Genomic DNA, 19,470 nt, shown 5'->3' with positions numbered 1-19,470 from the left:
TATATATATATACTGTATACATATATATATACTGTATACATATATATATATATTATATATATATTATATATATATATAGTATAACTTATTTAACCAAGTAACACTTTAGTATGAATATTTATTAATGCAACTTTCTCTTGCTCTCTTTCTCCCTCCCATCCCACAAAACCAATAAACAATTTGAGACATATCTGCAGTTTCAATGTGCTTTTATTAAGTGTAATATTGTATGGTGATTGCATCTACATCTGCACCAGCTGGTTGGTCAAGTGTGATCGGGTCAGTTTCATCGGGGAGAAGCTGGTTTTGTGGTGTTTCTCGCTCCGTTCTACTGGTGGCCAGGCCCGGATTGGGTAATCGGGAGAATTCCCGGTGGGCCGCTTCACTTTTGGGCCGGTCGAGGAATTTTTTATTTTTTTCCACATTTCAATGTCACGTTAGTAACATTACACGTTCCGCCTTCCACTGCAGCGCGCTGCCTCTGCATGGGTTGTACCATGTGAGGGAGTTCTCCCCTCCCCTACTACTTGAGTCTTTTCCAAAACGTTTTAGGTAGGCTACTGCGGCCGCGGGTCCGCGGCATCGCCGGCGCCTACCGCGCCTGGCCGGCCCTACCGTAACGGTACGCGTCAGGGAGGATGGCTGGGAGGAAGAGGCCAGGAGGTATGGAAGCTTGTTTGCGTCACAGAATAAAACGTTTTAAAAGATAATTGCGACTTTTTATCTCACACTTGCGAGTTTACATTTCGGAATACATCAGAATTGCGTGAAATAAAGTCTCAATTGCGTGTTATAAAGTCAGAATTGCCTGAAATAAAGTCTCAATTGCGTGTTATAAAGTCAGAATTGCCTGAAATAAAGTTGCAATTGCGTGTTAAGTCAGCATTGCGAGATGGTCAGAATTGCGTGATATTAAGTCTCAATTGTCAGAATTGCGAGATATAACTGTCAGAATTGCCTGAAATAAAGTTGCAATTGCGTGTTATAAAGTCAGCATTGCGAGATGGTCAAAATTGTGAGATATAAAGTCGCAATTGCGTGTTATAAAGTCAGTATTGTGTGAATTAAAGTCGATTGCTTCTTATAGTCAGAAATTGCAAGATATAAAGTCAGAACTGCGTGAAATAAAGTTGCAATTTCTTCTTTTTAAAGTCAGAAATACAGAATTGCGAGATATAGTCTGAATTGTGTGATATAAAATCGCAATTGCTTCTTATAAAGTCTAAGTGAATTATTATTTAACCTTTACATTATTTGTTGAACTATGGTATTAATACCAACTACACAATAGTAACAACTGAACTGTTGCTTCATTTATCCAAATTGGAAAAAGTGCTAATTTGGAATTCCACCGTGGAAAAAGTGGGCCGGTCTTGGGCATGAACTCCAGGGCTGAAAAGTGGCCCCACTCCGGCCCTGCTGGTGGCTAATATATTGTGCAGAATGGCACATGCAGCCACTATCTGTAATGCCCGCTCTGGTGACTCTTAAGGGCCGAACACCATTGAAACGTGCATTTAGGATGCCAAAGGTCATCTCTTTACTCTGGTTTTACTGAGGGCCACACTGAAGCAGTGCTGTGGCCCTGTCTGAGGGTCATGATAGCGGGTTATTGTGTAGGTTTTTCTATCTCAGTTCAAATTAACAGTGTTTTGTACTGTACCAAATCTAACTTGCTTTCCTCAAAGTGCTGACACAACACAGACTCACGGAAAATTCGTGAGACAAGCACTGGAGCCAGGCCATTTGGCATCCAAACTTTATCATATATGTTCATGACCACAAGTCGTCTGCTGATGAAATGTTTATTAAATCATTGTTATATCTGTTAATGTTACTATTAATTTAAAGATTCATCTCACAGAAAATAATCATCTCACATATTCACATCATCTCTACCTGAACATTATGGCTGTGATAGGACTTCCTATTAACATAATCTGCCTCATGTCATGTTCCCCTAGAGCAGTGGAGATTGGAGCAATAGACTGCATACATGTTGCAATGACTTGGGAATCCTATCATAAGATTAACAGAATAATAATAAAAAAAAGATTTAAAATAATTCTTAACATACATTGTATAGTAGCCTACACTTGTGAAATTTGCTTAAAAAAGTGTTCATGTGATGTCACCCTATCAATATATCTTACTGGCAATTTTATAAAAGCCCTCTTTTATGGACATGGTCGATAAATGTCCGGGGAACACTACACTATTAATGAAACTTTTCACTCCTGCAGAGCGAGGACCACCTTGCGAATGGTTTGACAAACCGTGTTTTCCCCTATAGCTTCTGTGCGTCACCCACCGTGCAAGAATGTAGCCTACCACTTGCAAAAAAAAAAAAAAAAAAAAAAAAAAACACGCAACGCAATACCATTTGCGGTAGCCTACAGTAAGTGCAGTAAGTGTGCTTGAATTCGACGTGTTAAATTCTTTATGTGCGGCTCAAGAAGTTCGCAAAGATAAGAATTTCCTTCCGCGGAAAATCTGTATCTTCCATACAAGTAACTATCAGTTAAGGCAAGGGGATTTTGTCAGGCTATAAACTCTTTCTCTACGAAGTGCTCGTTAAACAATTTGCGCTGAAATGTCCACCGGATTTGGAAGAAAAGGTGAAGCCATTGCAACAGACACTAGTCAGGTCCGAATCTTCAAGATTGTGTAACCCTGTAGGCATTTTTGAGGAAAAGTTGTTATACCACATTTTTAGAAAGTTCAATGTCTCCTGAATAAGGATCCACCGTATAACACTGAAATAAGTGTCCCATTTTCTTGTAATTGTTATTGAAACAATAGGTGCATTATTCACAGCCGAAACACTAGAGGTGGATAGGGTAAAATTTTTAAGTTATAGATATCACCATAAAACCTTTCCAGTTTTTCACTTACATAGAGACAGACATTTTTTGTATTACAAGTTTTCTGAAATGTCATGTTTACATATGCAAATGAGGCATTCCAGTATATATATATATATATATATATATATATATATATATATATATATATATATATATATATATATATATATATATATATATATATATTAGTGGTGGGCCGTTATCGGCGTTAACGCGCTGCGTTAACGCGAGACTCTTATCGCGCGATAAAAAAAATATCGCCGTTAATCTATTCTCCAAGTTGGGTTGGAAGATGGCTCTACTACACAAGCTATGATGACGCAATCTACCCGCGGCCGCGAGGTAAACCCGCGGCTGCAGCGCATATTCGTCATCATCTTAAGTAAACACGGCTGAAAGTATAAGCTGGTGAAAAAGATCAACATCTTTTGCAACATCCATTATTTGGACTTGGTTCAGATTTAAGCCGTCCGACAAACAGCAAACTATCAGAGGTGTGGACTCGAGTCATGTGACTTGGACTCGAGTCAGACTCGAGTCATGAATTTGATGACTTCAGACTCGACTCGACAAAATGTACAAAGACTTGCAACTCGACTTGGACTTTAACATCAATGACTCGTGACTTCACTTGGACTTGCGCCTTTTGACTCGAGAAGACTTGCTACTTCCCATGAAAACTGGGGAAAAAACGTTCACACGCCGCTCTGTTCATTTGCATCTGTGAAAAAATGTGCACCACCTGTATGCATGCAGAGAGCACGCGCGCTGCCTGCAAGACATCCAATCACTGTAGTCCCACGTTGTTTTGATTCGACAGCATCTAAGCAGGCACATTGCAAGACAACCAATGAAGCGCAACAGGCACAACGCATGCTACGAATTTGAACGAATGATGTAGCCACATATCCATTTTCTCACGCACAGAAAAATCGCGAAGCAAAGAGGACACGGAGACCGACAGACTTGACAGAGCAGGTTAGTTATGATATAAAAAATCTCTGCTCTCAGACTCTGTCACTTTTATTACGAAATTCAGACAATACCGTTTTGGCGCTTGTAAATGTGACACGACAGATCCCTAGCGGCACGTTAACCGATCATCTCTAGCTGATAGTAAATAACGTTAAACGCGAATGAACACTGCTGAAAGATACAGTACAACTTACCGAAATGTATATTCCTCATACATAATATCGACCCATCAATCAAAGGGGTCAATAAAACAGTTGGAGAACAATTATGTCATAACATTTACCTCAGGAAAGCCATTTAATGACCATAATATAAGTTAGGCACGTTAGTTGGCTAGAAAAAAGAGCTATAGAGAGTATTTTGCTAAATATGTGTACTATTGCATGTTTATTATATTTTTACTTATCATTAAATAAAGTTGTTGTTATAATTAAAAAACGCATTATATTTAATTTGTGTTATTTTTAACCAATACTGCCAGCTGATAGGGATCTCTGTTTACAGCATTAGGTGAGTCGTTTTTTTCTTGAGAAAAATTAATGCCTATCTTGTGTAGCCTACCTAATATTTATCCAAATGAGTCAATATTAAATCAAATCATAATAAGTGAATTGAACTGAAATAATAAAAAAGCGTATTAGCTTACCAGAAATCGAACCATGTAAACATTGTAACATGTTGTCACTAAACCTAATAAAATATAGTTTAGTTACTTAAAGGTTTTGACAATCACAATACACTTATTGTGATGCAAAAATTACAATTATTAAAGGAGAACTCCGGTCAATTTTAACATTGAGCTCATTTTTTTGTAAATTTGGAGTGCTGTCAATACAGAGAACAACTACAAAAATCGGTGTTGCCTACACAGAGTTATTCAATTTTTAAAATTTGCACCCTGTTGACTTCAATGGGGCAAGTACTAAACCTGCTTTTAGCCTCTTAACATCCTTGATGTGTTATTACAAGTGCCCAGCCTTGTGAGTGATTCCTTCTGAGTGAACACGAGCGGATCTGACTGCAGTAGATGTGAAAGATATGTATAAAAATGATGTTATTTAAGCCAGCGCAAATACCTGTTTACATCCTGTTTTTCGGTTGAAGTCCAAAGTAGTCGATTGCCGAGTTCACGCATGTGATCATAGGTAACTAAACCTATGCGCGTGAACTCGGCAATCGACTACTTTGAACTTCAACCGAAAAACAGGATGTAAACAGGTATTTGCGCTGGCTTAAATAACATCATTTTTATACATATCTTTTACATCTACTGCAGTCAGATCCGCTCGTGTTCACTCAGAAGGAATCACTCACATTTTCTGTGCACTTGTAATGACACATCAAGGATATTAAGAGCCTAAAAGCAGGTTTAGTACTTGCCCCATTGAAGTCAACAGGGTGCAAATTTTAAAAATAGAATAACTCGGTGTAGGCAACACCGATTTTTGTCGTTGTTCTCTGTATTGACAGCACTCCAAATGTACAAAAAAATGAGCTCAATGTTAAAATTGACCGGAGTTCTCCTTTAATAATTGCATCACAGTTGCACCCATCTACCGCCCCCCTTCCTTCCTGTTCAGCAGAAGAAATAAATTCATGTGAATTTTTTTGTGAAAATTAAATTTTCTGTTTTTTACTGTATTTGATTAATGTCATTGTATAAAAAGAGGTTTAAATAAATACAAATCTTACAGACATACATGATTTGTATACATTTTATTTCTGTGGTAAGAGGACTTGAAATGACTCGAAACTAAAATGGTAGGACTTTGGACTCGACTTGAGACTTGTTGGCTTTGACTTTTGACTCGACTCGGGACTTGCCTCATCTTTGACTCGACTTGACTTGGGACTCGAGGGCAAAGACTTGAGACTTACTTGTGACTTGCATAACAATGACTTTGTCCCACCTCTGCAAACTATAGACAGAGTGTGTGGGGTAACGGTTTGTTACACACGACTAATCTGTTCTACCACCTCAAATTCAAAACGAAACATTATATCACTGAATACCAGCGCGCGCGTATTATTCCGAATAATACGCGCGCGCTGGTATTCAGTGATATAATGTTTCGTTTTGAATTTGAGGTGGTAGAACAGATTATTCCTATTCCAATATATCTAAGTGGTGTAACGTTAACACATAATCTCTGTCTACGCCCGATTTTAAGAATCGTTGTTGTGTTTCTTTTTAACTGAAAAGACATCAGTTAGACAATATTCTAATTTTAAATTTGGGGTTTCATAAGCTCCAAGCTATAATAAACATTAGACCTACCGTATTTTCCGCACTATTAGGCGCACCGGATTATAAGGCGCACCTTCAATGAATGGCCTATTTTAGAACTGTTTTCATATGGCGCACCGGATTATAAGGCGCATAGAATAGAAGATACTGCAGTCAAACGTTTGACTGGGTTTGCGTTATGCAATGGTCACCAACCTTTTCAAGCCTAAGATCACATCCAAAGTCGAAATGTAAACCAAGATCTTCCACTTGCAAAAAAACATAAAAAAAAAAAAACAAGTGGCTGAGCTGTAAAACCTTGTTTATACTCGACGCGTCCGCATAAGCGCGAAGGTAATAAAAAAACTAATATCCGTCTGCTCGGGCAGATTCGGCTTAACAGCGCGCGCGCCTCCGCATCAGAAGATGCACGACTTGAGCCGAATCTGCCCGAGCAGACGGATATTAGTACATCTCATCATCACACCGGCACCCAGTTTGCGCGTCTAAATCAGTTGTATGGTCTGGTGTTGTCTAAAACAAAACAGTTGCGTCAAGTATAAATGCCTCGTCTGTTTGGAGAGTTGCGCGCGCAGTCAGCGGAGGCTCGCGCTCCGGTGCCAGCCGACAGTATAAACAAGGTTTTAAGTCAGCGGTTGTTTTACAGACATTAACATAAGGTGCCAGGTCCATATATATAAGGCGGTCCGCACTATAAGGCGCACTGTCGTTTTTTGAAAAAATGAAAGGCTTTTAAGTGCGCCTTATAGTGCGGAAAATACGTAGGCTACTTAAGTCTCTGCAGCTAGTGTACTTCAATTTTATTTATCTGCAAAATTATGTTGTATACTTACAGTTTTGCACAATATATGTTCTCAAAACTACATATACAGTATATTATAATAAAACCATTTCAGAACAGGTTACACAGACCCTGCTAAACAACTGCCAAATGTATTTTTTTAAAGGGTGTATGTAGTTTTGAGAACATATATTGTGCAAAACTGTAAGTATACAACATAATTCATTGTCGCAAGAGGCTGCAATGTATATCACAATATAGATTTTAGGCCATATCGCCCATCCCTAATTGATAGCCTATAGTAGGCCTAGTTGATTATAACATAGGCCTACCTAATGTTGCCTACGGAGGGTAACAGTACAGTAGTAACCTTTTACAGTGAGTAGAACAGCTTTCTCAAGCAGTTTGTGATGCATTTTGGAAACAGGAGATGAACCCCTGGTCTAATGCGCCACCTGACTTGAGAAACCCGTTCTCAAAGACTTACTTTTATAGTCATTATTTGGGTAGCACACATATTATGAATGCCATCGGCAGAATTCAAATGAGCCATTTTAATCTAGATTAATCTAGATTAATTTCAAAATTAATCTAGATTAATCTAGATTAAAAAAAAATAATCTATGCCCACCTCTAATATATATATATATATATATATATATATATATATATATATATATATATATATATATATATATATATATATATATATATATATAAATAATTCGAGGGGCAGGCATACCAGTACGCGGTTCTCCCTTTCGGGCTAGCCCTGTCTCCTTGCGTCTTCACAAAGGTTGTCGAGGCAGCCCTTGTTCCTCTCGACGACTGGCTGATCCTAGCTCACTCTCGAGACAAGGTTTGCAAACACAGGGACCTAGTGCTCCGGAACCTAGCTTGTCTGGGCCTTCGGGTCAACTGGGAGAAGAGCAAACTCTGCCCCGTGCAGAGGATCTCTTTTCTCGGTATGGAAATCGACTCGGTCGCCATGTGCGCGCAGCTTACGAGCGAGCAAGCGCAGTCACTGCTAACTTGCCTTCGTCAGTTCGAGGGCAAGAGTGCAGTTCCACTGAAACTATTTCAGAGGCTCCTGGGGCATATGGCATCCACAGCCGCAGTAACGTCGCTCGGTTTGCTTCATATGAGACCGCTTCAGCTTTGGCTTTGCAATCAAGTCCCAAGGTGGGCATGGCAACACGGCATGCTCCGAGTCCCAGTGACTTCGACCTGCCGTCAGACCTTCACCCCGTGGACGAACCTCAGTTTTCTATGGGCTGGAGTGCCCATAGAACAAGTTTCCTGGCATGTTGTTGTATCAACAGATGCCTCCACAATGGCCTGGGGCGCCATGTGCAATGGACATGCTGCCGCGGGCTCCTGGACAAGACCCCAGCGCCTTTGGCATGTCAATTGCCTCGAGTTGCAGGGTGTACGTCTTGCCCTGCACCGCTTCTGTGCGTTGCTCAGGGGTCAGCACGTATTAGTCCGATCAGACAATACCGCCCCAGTAGCGTACATCAACCGACAAGGTGGTCTACGCTCCTGCCGTATGTCGCAACTCGCCCGCCCCCTCCTCATATGGAGTCAGAAGCATCTGAGGTCGCTTCGAGCCATTTATATCCCGGGAGACCTGAACCGTGCAGCTGATCTTTCTCGGTTTCAGCCTCTCGCTGGAGAATGGAGACTCCATCCCCAGTCGGTTCAGCTGATTTGGGATCAGTTCAGTGACGCACAGGAAAATCTCTTTGCCTCCCACGACTCACCCCACTGCGACCTGTTTTATCTCTGCCCGAGGGCATGCTCGGCACGGATGCACTGGCGCACAGCTGGCTGCGGGGCCTACGCAAGTATGCGTTTCCCCCAGTGAGCCTTCTTGCGCAGACTTTGCGCAAGATCAGGGAGGATGAGGAGCAGGTAATTTTGGTTGCTCTGTATTGGCACAACCGCACCTGGTTCCAAGAACTAGTACTCCTCGCGACAGCACCTCCCTGGCCAATTCCTCTGCGAAAGAACCTGCTTTCTCAGGGACGGGGCACCCTATGACACCCTCGTCCCGATCTTTGAAACCTCCATGTGTGGTTCCTGGATGGGACGAGGCAGGTTTGAGTACCCTACCACCAGCGGTGGTGGCTACCATCACTTCCGCTAGAGCATTGTCCACGAGACATGCCTATGTGTTGAAGTGGAACCTCTTCGTCAACTGGTGTTCTTCTAAACATCTAGAACCCACCAAATTCCCGATCAGTGTCGTGCTTTCCTTCATGCAACAAGGGTTAGAGCGAAGGTTGTCTCCCTCCACCGTGAAAGTGTATGGTGGCGCCATTGCCACACATCATGATGCAGTTGATGGTAAGTCCATTGGAAAGCACGACCTGTTCATCAGTTTCCTGAGAGGAGCGAGGAGACTGAATCCTCCTCGCCCTCCTCTCGTTCCCTCTTGGGACCTCTCAGTGGTTTTAACTGCTCTGCAGAGTGCTCCCTTTGAGCCTCTGCAATCAGTGGAGCTTAAGTTCCTGTCAATGAAGACAGTGATCCTGGTTGCATTGGCCTCCATCAAGAGGGTAGGGGACCTGCAGGCATTTTCGGTTGACGAAGCGTGCCAGGAATTTGGACCGGCTAACTCTTACGTGATCCTGAGACCCCAGACCCCTCCATGCTTACGTAGACAGAACACATTGTTTCAGGACTTCAGACCTGCTCTTTGTCTGTCATGGTGGGAAGCTGAAGGGAAAGGCTCTCTCTAAGCAAAGGTTGTCTCACTGGATAGTGGACACCATTGCTTTGGCTTACCAGCAGCAAGGTCGACCATGCCCCCTTGGTGTGACGGCCCACTCCACCCGGAGTGTGGCATCCTCTTGGGCTCTAGCGCATGGTGCCTTGCTAACAGACATCTGTAGAGCTGCAGGCTGGGCGACACCTAACACGGCCTCTGGGCGACCCCCACGTGTGTAGTCCACTGTAAGCCTCTCTGAGCATGTGTCTTTCCCTCGGAAAGCCACCTTGCCACCCCTGGGTTTGAAATATTCCACCTGCAGCTGGACACCCCAGTGATTCTCAATATGCAGCCCCTGGGGTCATGTGTATTCCAAGTCCCCCCCTTCGGGCTGGGCATAATTGCATATTTCCACTGATATGCTTCCCAGTGTACCTTGGTACCTTGGCATAATTCCAGCAGCCATTAAAAACTGTCCCTTTCATGTTAATGTTGTTTTTTCATTGTTTACATGTTTAAATATTCTGAGAATGCATAGTTTAGTTCTAATGTTTAATGTTTAAACTGCAATAAATGCATTAACACATTTTTTTTTTTTGGCAGCCATTTTGTTTTTATTGTTTATGCCAAAACAGTGATGTTTACAACTTGTTATATGGCAGAAATGAATTCAGCACCTAAAAATCATATAGAAACAACACTTGAAGTACTTTTCCTCAAAAATGCCTACTGCATCTTATCCAGGGCTATTTATCCATTTTGGGACTCGACTATTGGAATAAGTTACGTCACCTATATGTTTCTTTGCTCTCAGCTGATTGGTCAAACTTCAGTCTGAGATCTTGAATCCAGAACATAACCTGCCCCGGAGCAGGTTAGCCGTGCAGCGTAAGATACCATGGCAACGAACACCGATTAAAGCCGAGCTACTTTCATAGTACCTAAAATCCAGGGTTGGCGGAAACTAAGCTGAAACATAGCTGGCTAGCCATCTAATCCGGCTTCATGGTACAGGCCCATGATGCACTAATTGTGATGTAAATAAGTAAACTAAGTTATATGTTTTTTTGGCACATAACATCAATATTATAAATGTTATCTAATCCTTTTTAGGTGAGCGAAAAAATTCTTTTTACTAAGCATTCAGCAAATTTATTTCAGGAATAAGAGCCGTTGTAAACAGGGTGTGTTTTTTTGAAAAGGTTCAAAACCTTTTGTTTGTGTTGGTTCAATACAACCCTGTAGGAATTAGAGCAGAGGTTAATGTTAAAGGGATAGTTCACAAAAATGAAAACTCAGTTTCCTTACCCGCATGTCATTCCAAACCTGTTTGACCTCATTTCTGTGGTGTAATGGAAAAGAAGAACTTTAGCAGAATGTTCACACTTCCAGGGGCCAGCTGTGGTCATCATTCATTTCATTGTATGAAAAAGAGCAACTTTTGAGTTCCAAGGAGGGACATGAGGGTGAGTAAATAATGATGTTTTTGAGTGAAGGAAATTTCGATTTTCTCCACAGGTGAAAAATCATTATGTGCAACAAACCTGCTCACAAAACTACATTACAACAGATATTGAAGGGTTAACCAGAGAGGCTTTTGCCCCACCTCCCTCTCCCTCCCGTGTGAAAGAGGATCGGTGTTGACGGTGTTTCCCTCACTCTTCTCCCTGCTTCCATAATGGCTGTTCGTTTTGCATTGAGCTCTGCAGAAAGAAGGATTGGATTTGGTTTTCTGAGGCCCACAACAACGACCACGGACATCAGGAGAGGGGCAGTGGGTAATGCTGCAGCTTCTGTCACTGTCCAGGACAGCCATGGGAAGCTCAAGACTGTGGCTGACCTCCCAGAGATCAAGACATTTAGGATGTTGTACAGACTGATCTTTAAAGGGTACCTGAATCGCATGCATGAGCTGCAGGTAAAGAAAGAAAACACAGCCGTAGTTTATCATGTGACTGTAACTGCAGGACTGTTTAAAATGATTTCTGCCTTTTATGGACTCAGACTGTCAATCTTTTGCCTTTAAAGACACTGAATAGATAGGAAACAACTGTATAATTGAACACTTTTAAATAATTCAGTTTACTTCTTGTTTATTTGTTACTCTGAATCAATTTGGAGGTTGTTTGTTCAACATTTGTTGAACACCAACACTTGTTTGTTCTTCACCTCTTGTTTTTCATCTCTCTAGTTATATGAAAAACAGCTTTATGGCCCCTTGTACAAAGTGAATGCTGGAAACTTCCAATCCATTTCAGTAAACAGTGTGGACTTACTCGAGGAACTTCTTAGAAAAGATGAGAAGTTTCCTTCCAGAGGAGACATGACTCTGTGGACAGAATACCGTGACATGAGAGGCATCGGCTACGGCCCTTTCACAGAGTAAAAACACATTGGCATAGGTTTCTTTATCTTTAACATGTTTGGCAAATTCTACATTATGTAAGACTAGTCATGTCAGGAGATTTTATGAGGTCAAAGTGCATTTGGCTAATGTAGCTGTGTGATGTTATGAAAACTTATGTTGTTTTTTGTTGCTGTTCTGAAAAGAGAATATGTTCTTCAATAGAGAAGGAGAGAAATGGTACAAACTGCGGACAGTGTTGAACAAACGCATGCTGCATCCAAAGGACTCGGTTCAGTATGGAGATGTGGTCAATGCGGTGGTCACAGACTTCATCAAACGGATTTACTATCTGCGGGAAATGAGCCCCACTGGGGATCTTGTACCTAACTTGACCAATGAGCTTTACCGGTTTTCCCTTGAAGGTATTTCCCCTCCATAAGCACTTGAAATTCCACTTTACAGTAAGGTCTCATTTGTTAACATTTAGTTAATACATTAGTAAACATGAACTATATGATCAATATATTTAAACAGCACCTACTAACCTTTGTTAATGTTAATAAAAATACATTTGTTCATGTTAGGTCACAGTGCAATATTAACATTTACAACTTTTGATTTTAATGATTTAATAGTAAATGTAAAAAAAAAAAAAATGCTGTAAAAGTGTTGCTCATTGTTAGTTCATATCAACTAATGTAATAAACTAATGTTAACAAATGGAACCTTATTGTAAAATCAGACAATAGAAGACACAACTGGCTTGTCACAATTAAGGGTAACCAGGAACCAACCTGACACTCGTGCAAGACCTAATTATGCAACATTAAACATTTCACATCAAAGGGCGAAATTAAGTAATTCTTTCAAAAATGCAACATGATTGCTTGAAAAATACAACATTTGTAGACATTTTTCCCCACATAATATATTTTACCAAATATGGCAATATACTAAATAACCTGTAATTTTTACTTGTCAAATTAAGCCATTTAAGTTACATTACCATTCAAAAGTTTAGGTGTGGCAAGATCTTACTTGATCAAAAACAGTGCTGTAAAAAGCAGCAATATTGTCACAATTTGTAATATAATTTAAAAGAAAACTGTTTTGTATTTTAATATATCTTAAAATGTTATTAATTTTTGTGATAACAAAGCTGAATTTTCAGCATCCATTACTCCAGTCTTCAGTGTCACATGATCCTTCAGAAATCATTCTAATATGCTGATTTAGTGCTCAAGAAAAAAAATCTTATTATTATTATCAATGTTGAAAACAGTTGCTTAATATTTTTGTGAAACTTTGATAAAAAAAATTCTTCAGTGAATAGTAAGTTCAAAAGAACGCCATTTATTTATTTTAATTTAATGTGTCTTCTTTGCTAAATAAAAGTATTCATTTAAAAAAAAAAAAATCTTACTGACCCCAAACTTTTGAACGATAGTGTAGAAGCGGTTCCCTTTATCCATGACTTTATTTATAATTCAAACTTAATCAAATAGTTTAAAGTATTAAGGTATTTTTATTATGAATTTATTTTATTGAGAAAGTTAATTAAGTGACATCCTTCTGCTATATGATACATGATATAATGTTGTCATGCAGCAGTAACAGCGATCTGCTTTGGGTACTGCACAGTGAGCAGTTTTAAAGTCATCCATTTTACGAATCAAATTATAGTCCTTATATTATCATTGCAATTAATGTGCATGCCAATTTATCATGCATGCCAATTAATAGCATAACGTTTTCCATTTGCCCACAATAATTGTGAATATTCTGCCTGTTGCTTTTCTCATACAGGAATCTCATCCATTCTGTTTGAGACGCGCATTGGCTGCCTGGAGAAAGAGATTCCTGCAGAGACACAGGATTTCATTAATTCTATTGCACAAATGTTCACCTACAGCATGCCTGTGGTGATGCTGCCCAACTGGACTCGCAGTTACTTGCCATTTTGGCAGTGGTACCTCAATGGCTGGGAGGGAATATTCAAATTCGGTGAGCTTGTTAGTTCACACATCTTCTTCAGATAAGCAAGAGATACAGACATGTTGTGCAGAGAGATGATGTATTGTACTTATGGATTATGCACAGCCGGAAAGATGATTGACATGAAGATGGAGGCCATTCAGAGGCGCGTGGATGCAAATCAGGAGGTTGCTGGGGAGTATCTCACCTATCTGCTTTCCAATGTTAAAATGAGCAGTAAAGATGTTTATGGAAGCATTTCTGAGCTTCTGTTGGCTGGAGTGGACACAGTAAGAAAAAAATACTCTATCTTTGACTATTCAAACAAAATATATAAGAGTTTTAAAATGATAGAACATAAGGCTTTGTTTATGTTCATGGTCTAGACCTCCAACACCATGTTGTGGGCACTGTATCTCCTCTCAAGAGATCCAGAAGCTCAAGAGGCTCTGTATCAGGATGTATCCAGAGTCTTAAAGGGCGACAGAGTCCCAACAGCACAGGAAGTGAACAGCATGCCTTACCTCAAAGCTGTCATCAAGGAAACACTGAGGTGGAGGATTATGTGGTGTAACATACATAGCCAGATTAAAATCTGACAGTGGCCAACCAAACAGCAAATTCTGGATATATATCTGCATATTATAATCTCTTTGCACATGTAATCTTCTTTGCAGAATGTATCCTGTGGTGCCCATGAATGCTCGTCTTATTGCAGAAAATGATGTTGTCATTGGTGGACACTTTTTCCCAAAAAAGGTCAATTGTCCTCATGTTGTAAGGAAGAAAAGGAGAGATGCCAGTTTAGAAATTGACATCACTAAATCAGCTGGGTTTTTTTTAACAGACAACATTCACTCTGTGCCACTATGCAATCAGCCGTGATGAGAAAGTCTTCCGAGAACCACGGAAGTTCAAACCTGACCGCTGGCTCCGAGATGGCAGAACAAGACCCAACCCATTTGGGTCAATCCCATTTGGCTTTGGAGTCAGAGGCTGTGTTGGCCGTCGCATTGCTGAATTGGAGATGCATCTGGCTTTGGCAAGGGTAAGAGAAACGTCTTGGGTTACTTAGCTGTAACCCTGTTCCCTAAAAAACGTCACCTGCAAACAATACAGATGCAACACACACACACACAAAACAACGGCCAAGAGGGACGTCACACTCCTGCTCCTGCGTTGTAAACGGTGGAGGGCAGAAAGCTCCAAGAGTGACCGGGTGAATGGTCGAGAGTGGAACCTTAGGCAGGTTGTCAAGATGAGGATGCAAGATCATTTTCACCATTCCTGGGGCAAAGTCTAAGCAAGATGGTGAGGTCGACAGAGCTTGCAAATCTCCAATTCTCTTTAGTGAAGCGATTGCCATCAGAAAACTATTTTTTAGGATCAGAAGCTTGTCAGACGCTTACTCTAGAGGTTCAAAGGTTCAAAAATCAGCCCCTCAAGGACTATAGCTAGGTCCCGTGAGGGAACTTTGATTCTAACGGGTGGCCTTAGTCACCTGGCACCGCGAATGAAGCCGGCGATCAGAGGGTGTTTCCCGACTGATGCCCCATCAACCAGGGTGTGGCAAGCCGAAATGGCGGCCACGTACACCCTAAAAGAGTGGCGGGGCATGTGTCTGCTAATATTTTCTCCTGCAGAAACTCCAGCACTGAAGCAACTTGGCAGTGGACTGGGTTCACGTGATGTGCAGTACACTACCACTCAAAGACACCCCATTTAGTGGCATATATCCTTCTCGTGGGGGAAGCCCTAGCACTGAGAATGGTCGCAATAACTTCGGCTGAAAGCCCAGTGTCCCTCAGCTGGTACCCTTCAGGGGCCAAACATGAAGGTTCCACAACTCGGGCCGGGGATGAAATATTGTCCCATGTGCTTGCAACAGAAGGTCCCTTCTGTTTGGTATCGCCCAGGGCGAGCAGTCAAGGAGGGTTATTATCTCTGAGAACCAAACTTCGTTTGACCAACGCGAACTCAGAGAGAAGCAGAGGGGACATTGCACTGTCTCTTGAGGCGAAGATGTCCATCTCTGCTTTGTAGAATCTTTCCCAAATTTGTTTAACTACCTCGGGGTGGAGTTTCCCCTCTCCATTCGGTAATGTCTGTTTGGACAGTAAGTCTGCTCCCCTTGAGGGACAAGAACTTGTCCTGAGCCCTAAGCAGAACTTGTTGCGCTAGCTTGTTCAGAGGGTGCGAACGCAGGCCGCCCTGGCGATTTATGTAGGAGTATACTGTAGTGTTGTCCACCTGCACTAGTACATGGTAGCCTCTTAGCTTCTGGAGGAAGTACTTTAGAGCCAGAAATACAGCCATCAATTCATGGTAATTAATGTGCCATTAATCGAGAAGATGACCTCTCAAGACCCCTTGAGCTGGACGGCCATCTTAGACCGCTCCCCAACCCTAACGGGAGGCATCTGTTGTTAGCATTTTGCGATGACAACAGTGGGACCCTAGGCGAGGAACTGGGGTCTGAGCCAAACAGAAAGTGTATGTAGCCCACAGCACGTAGCCCTTATATGCCTCTGGGTGTTGGCCCTGAGATATAATCTGGAGATATAACCCCTTGGCTTTGAGCCACAACTAAAGTGGCCTTGTGCAAAAGGCCCAAAGGGATCACCGTGGATGCCGATGCCATGATCCCCCCTCTCTCTTTTGGGAAACAGAAAGTGCCGACTGTAATAGCCTGACTTTCTCTCTGTGAGGGGAACACGTTCTATGATCCTCTGTCCAGAGATTGCAGCTCTTGTGACATGAGATGTACCTGCTCCGGTTTGACAATTGTGGGGACCACGCTGTTGAAACGCGGGGGTAGAACATGAATTGTATCTTGTATCCCTTTTCTACAGTCATTCGGACCCGAGAAGAGATACCGGCCAGTAAATTCCATGCTACCATATTTTCTGAAAGGGGTACCAGTACCAATTTCAATACTTCCTGTTGAGGGAATGTTGGATGTTCCGTTTCCTGGGCAAAAACAGGAGGCGACGGAACACCCAGCATTTCGATGGAAACCGCTGCCCCCGAAGCAACAGAGGTGGCGGGGATGTTATAGTGGTTTCGTAAAGGTGCCAGGAAGGAGCCACTTGGTAGCCACCCCCACATACCTGGGTGCAAAGCCACCAGGACCTCTTCTTTTTGGTGGCGATATTCCTGATGTCATGTCTCCTGTGAGGTTATTGAGTGTGATGAGGCGGTCCCCAGTCTCTATGAGGGGGAGCGCGACTCGCTACACTCTTTTTGTGCCTCTCTCCTCCAAGAAGGACTGGGTTGGGGCTAGGTGGTCGACGGCCCCTCCCCCTGAGCATGGCGAGGAAGAAACTGTCCAAACGTTTTCTTCTGTCTCTTCACCTCCCTGAACCTGCTGACTACTGTATTTACCGAGTCGCCAAACAGGCTAGAAGGTGAGAGGTGGGCATTGAGAAGAAAGACTCCATTTTTTACTCTGATGCCCGTTCTGCTCCGGGCCAACCAAAGCACCCATAGAACAGCCAATGGTACACACCGTCTGCTTGGTCACGTGGAGAGACAGAGATCTCTCAGAGACCCAGGCGAGAGATCTTATCATGGAGGTCCTTAAAGAAGGGGAGAGACCCTGTTTGAGACCCTTCCTCCTGGCCACCGAATAGAAATCTGTCCTCTAATTTAGAGCATCTGGGGAGATCTTGTTCCTGTTGCCAATCCAACTGTAACCTGGCCACCTTGAGTAGCTTCTCTTGCACTTTGTCATCACGCAAGGTATGCTCTGAGGTGGTGAACTCAAGATACATATCATAAAAAACAAGAGAAGAACTGTCCTCCACCCGAGCCGAAGAGAAGCCGCGGCACGCTTCGGAGTCAGGCATAAGGACATCGTGATCTGGAGAGAGAGAGCGATAGAGACCGATCCATCTCTCGCCCCTCACCCAGATCAACATGCGAGCCCTATGATCTCAATGTAGGTGCTGCCCTTTGAAAGTAAGTAAGGCGAGCACGAAGCACCTTAACTGTGAACAATTCACAGTGCTTGCAATCGCCCTGGTCCAATGCACGGGCAGCATGCTCTTCCCCCAGACAAACAAAGCAGAACTGATGTGTGTTGAGTTCAGGCATGGGCTGTGAACACGAAAGCACACAAAACTTACTCTGTATGATGCTCATAATCCTTTTGAATTGAAGAAAAGACTGCTCGCTGTCAGAAATTTCAACAGAAGATAGGCAGAGAGCTTGAATCACACACACACACACACACACACACACACACACACACACACACACACACACACACACACACACACACACACACACACACACACACACACACACACACACACACACACAGTATGGCTCTGAAAACAAAGAAAACTGAAGGTGCACCTACATCACATCTAATTATAGCCTCTGACGAGCACGCACTCCAGTGAGGTCACTGTCAGAGGCCGTCAAGTTCAAAGCCAAATTCTTTCCCGGGTTTATACACATAATTCACAGATGGTCACATGAAGACGTGTTCCCACTGCTAAGCGCAGCATTGAGAGTTGCTTTTGAAAGGGAACAGACATATTTATTTTTGATTTTGTGCCAGACAGTTCTATTACATTTATTAATTGTGCTTTTCAATTGCATCTTTTCATTCCAGATAATCAAGTTGTTTGAAATCAGACCGGACCAAACTGTAGGTGAGGTTCAGTCAGTCAATCGCACAGTGCTTGCGCCAGACCGGCAGGTTAACTTCCACTTTGTGGAGAGACCGAAGATACATTCTGAATCTGAAGCATAGCTAAAGACGACCACTGTTTGTGTACATATGAAAATTATCAACTGAAGTCAATCATGTGAATATGTCAACTTCTTTATCTTCATTTGATTATGATTCTGTTGTTCTTTGGAGTATGCAATATAAAGGACCCTGAATTACACTGTGAAAAATGATTTTGTTCCACACCCTATTTTATATAGCTCTTGCCATTAAATTGTTCTTGTGCATTGTATTTCATTATGCTGATATATTTGTATTTTATGAACTTGAATTAAGAAATAAATTAAACTTTTTAATGAATCCAAAATATCTTTGTTTTATTATTGTTCAGTATTAGTGTAAGGGGATTTATGAATATTTATAATATATCACTGCAATAGATATACATTGGAATGTGTTGTGGATAACAGCAACTGATAGAAGTTAAACAAATTAAATTATGTAACAAATGAAATGACTACGGTAATATATTTGTATATGTATGCATATATATGTATAACATTGGAAGTGGATCAAAACCTTTCATCAAAGTTATACATGAATTTTGAACAATACCCGGCCTTGTGTTAAGACAACTTTGATGAACTTTTTTGATCCACTTCAAATGTTGACTACTGTGTATGTATGTATAAATTTTTTACATAACAGAGTGTGCATACTTTTTGTAATAATTCAACGGTCCATCGTCAATTATTCCTTACAATAAAACTCAAAAGTAGTCAAGAAATTGTTTCTTGAAAACTTATAAACTTGATTTATCCAAATATATACAAAAAACTATCATAACAATTGGAGTGAAAGAAAAGTTTTAAGTTCACATAACT

At 41.6% G+C, this 19,470-nt stretch overlaps 1 protein-coding gene across 1 annotated transcript; it reads left to right on the top strand.

Moving 5' to 3' along the window:
• Positions 1 to 3,788: 3,788 nt before the first annotated feature.
• Positions 3,789 to 18,949, top strand: LOC308691880 (sterol 26-hydroxylase, mitochondrial-like). The gene is made up of 10 exons (XM_081367446.1): positions 3,789 to 3,845; positions 11,103 to 11,502; positions 11,776 to 11,966; positions 12,154 to 12,353; positions 13,738 to 13,935; positions 14,032 to 14,195; positions 14,292 to 14,458; positions 14,583 to 14,664; positions 14,753 to 14,953; positions 18,527 to 18,949. The coding sequence occupies exons 2-10, from the start codon at positions 11,263 to 11,265 to the stop codon at positions 18,665 to 18,667; spliced, it is 1,584 nt and encodes a 527-aa protein (XP_081223572.1). The 5' UTR covers positions 3,789 to 3,845; positions 11,103 to 11,262; the 3' UTR covers positions 18,668 to 18,949.
• Positions 18,950 to 19,470: the final 521 nt, after the last annotated feature.

The sequence above is a fragment of the Scardinius erythrophthalmus genome (genome assembly GCF_964197995.2).
Source record: "Scardinius erythrophthalmus genome assembly, chromosome: 6".
Taxonomy (NCBI): domain Eukaryota; kingdom Metazoa; phylum Chordata; class Actinopteri; order Cypriniformes; family Leuciscidae; genus Scardinius; species Scardinius erythrophthalmus.
This window is presented reverse-complemented; position numbering and strand designations above follow the sequence as displayed.

Coding starts and splice junctions, on each gene's coding strand:
- LOC308691880 (XM_081367446.1), top strand. CDS start 11,263: ATGGCTGTTCGTTTTGCATTGAGCTCTGCAGAAAGAAGGATTGGATTT. Junction 13,936..14,031: donor GGAGGGAATATTCAAATTCG/GTGAGCTTGTTA, acceptor GATTATGCACAG/CCGGAAAGATGATTGACATG. Junction 14,196..14,291: donor TGTTGGCTGGAGTGGACACA/GTAAGAAAAAAA, acceptor TTCATGGTCTAG/ACCTCCAACACCATGTTGTG.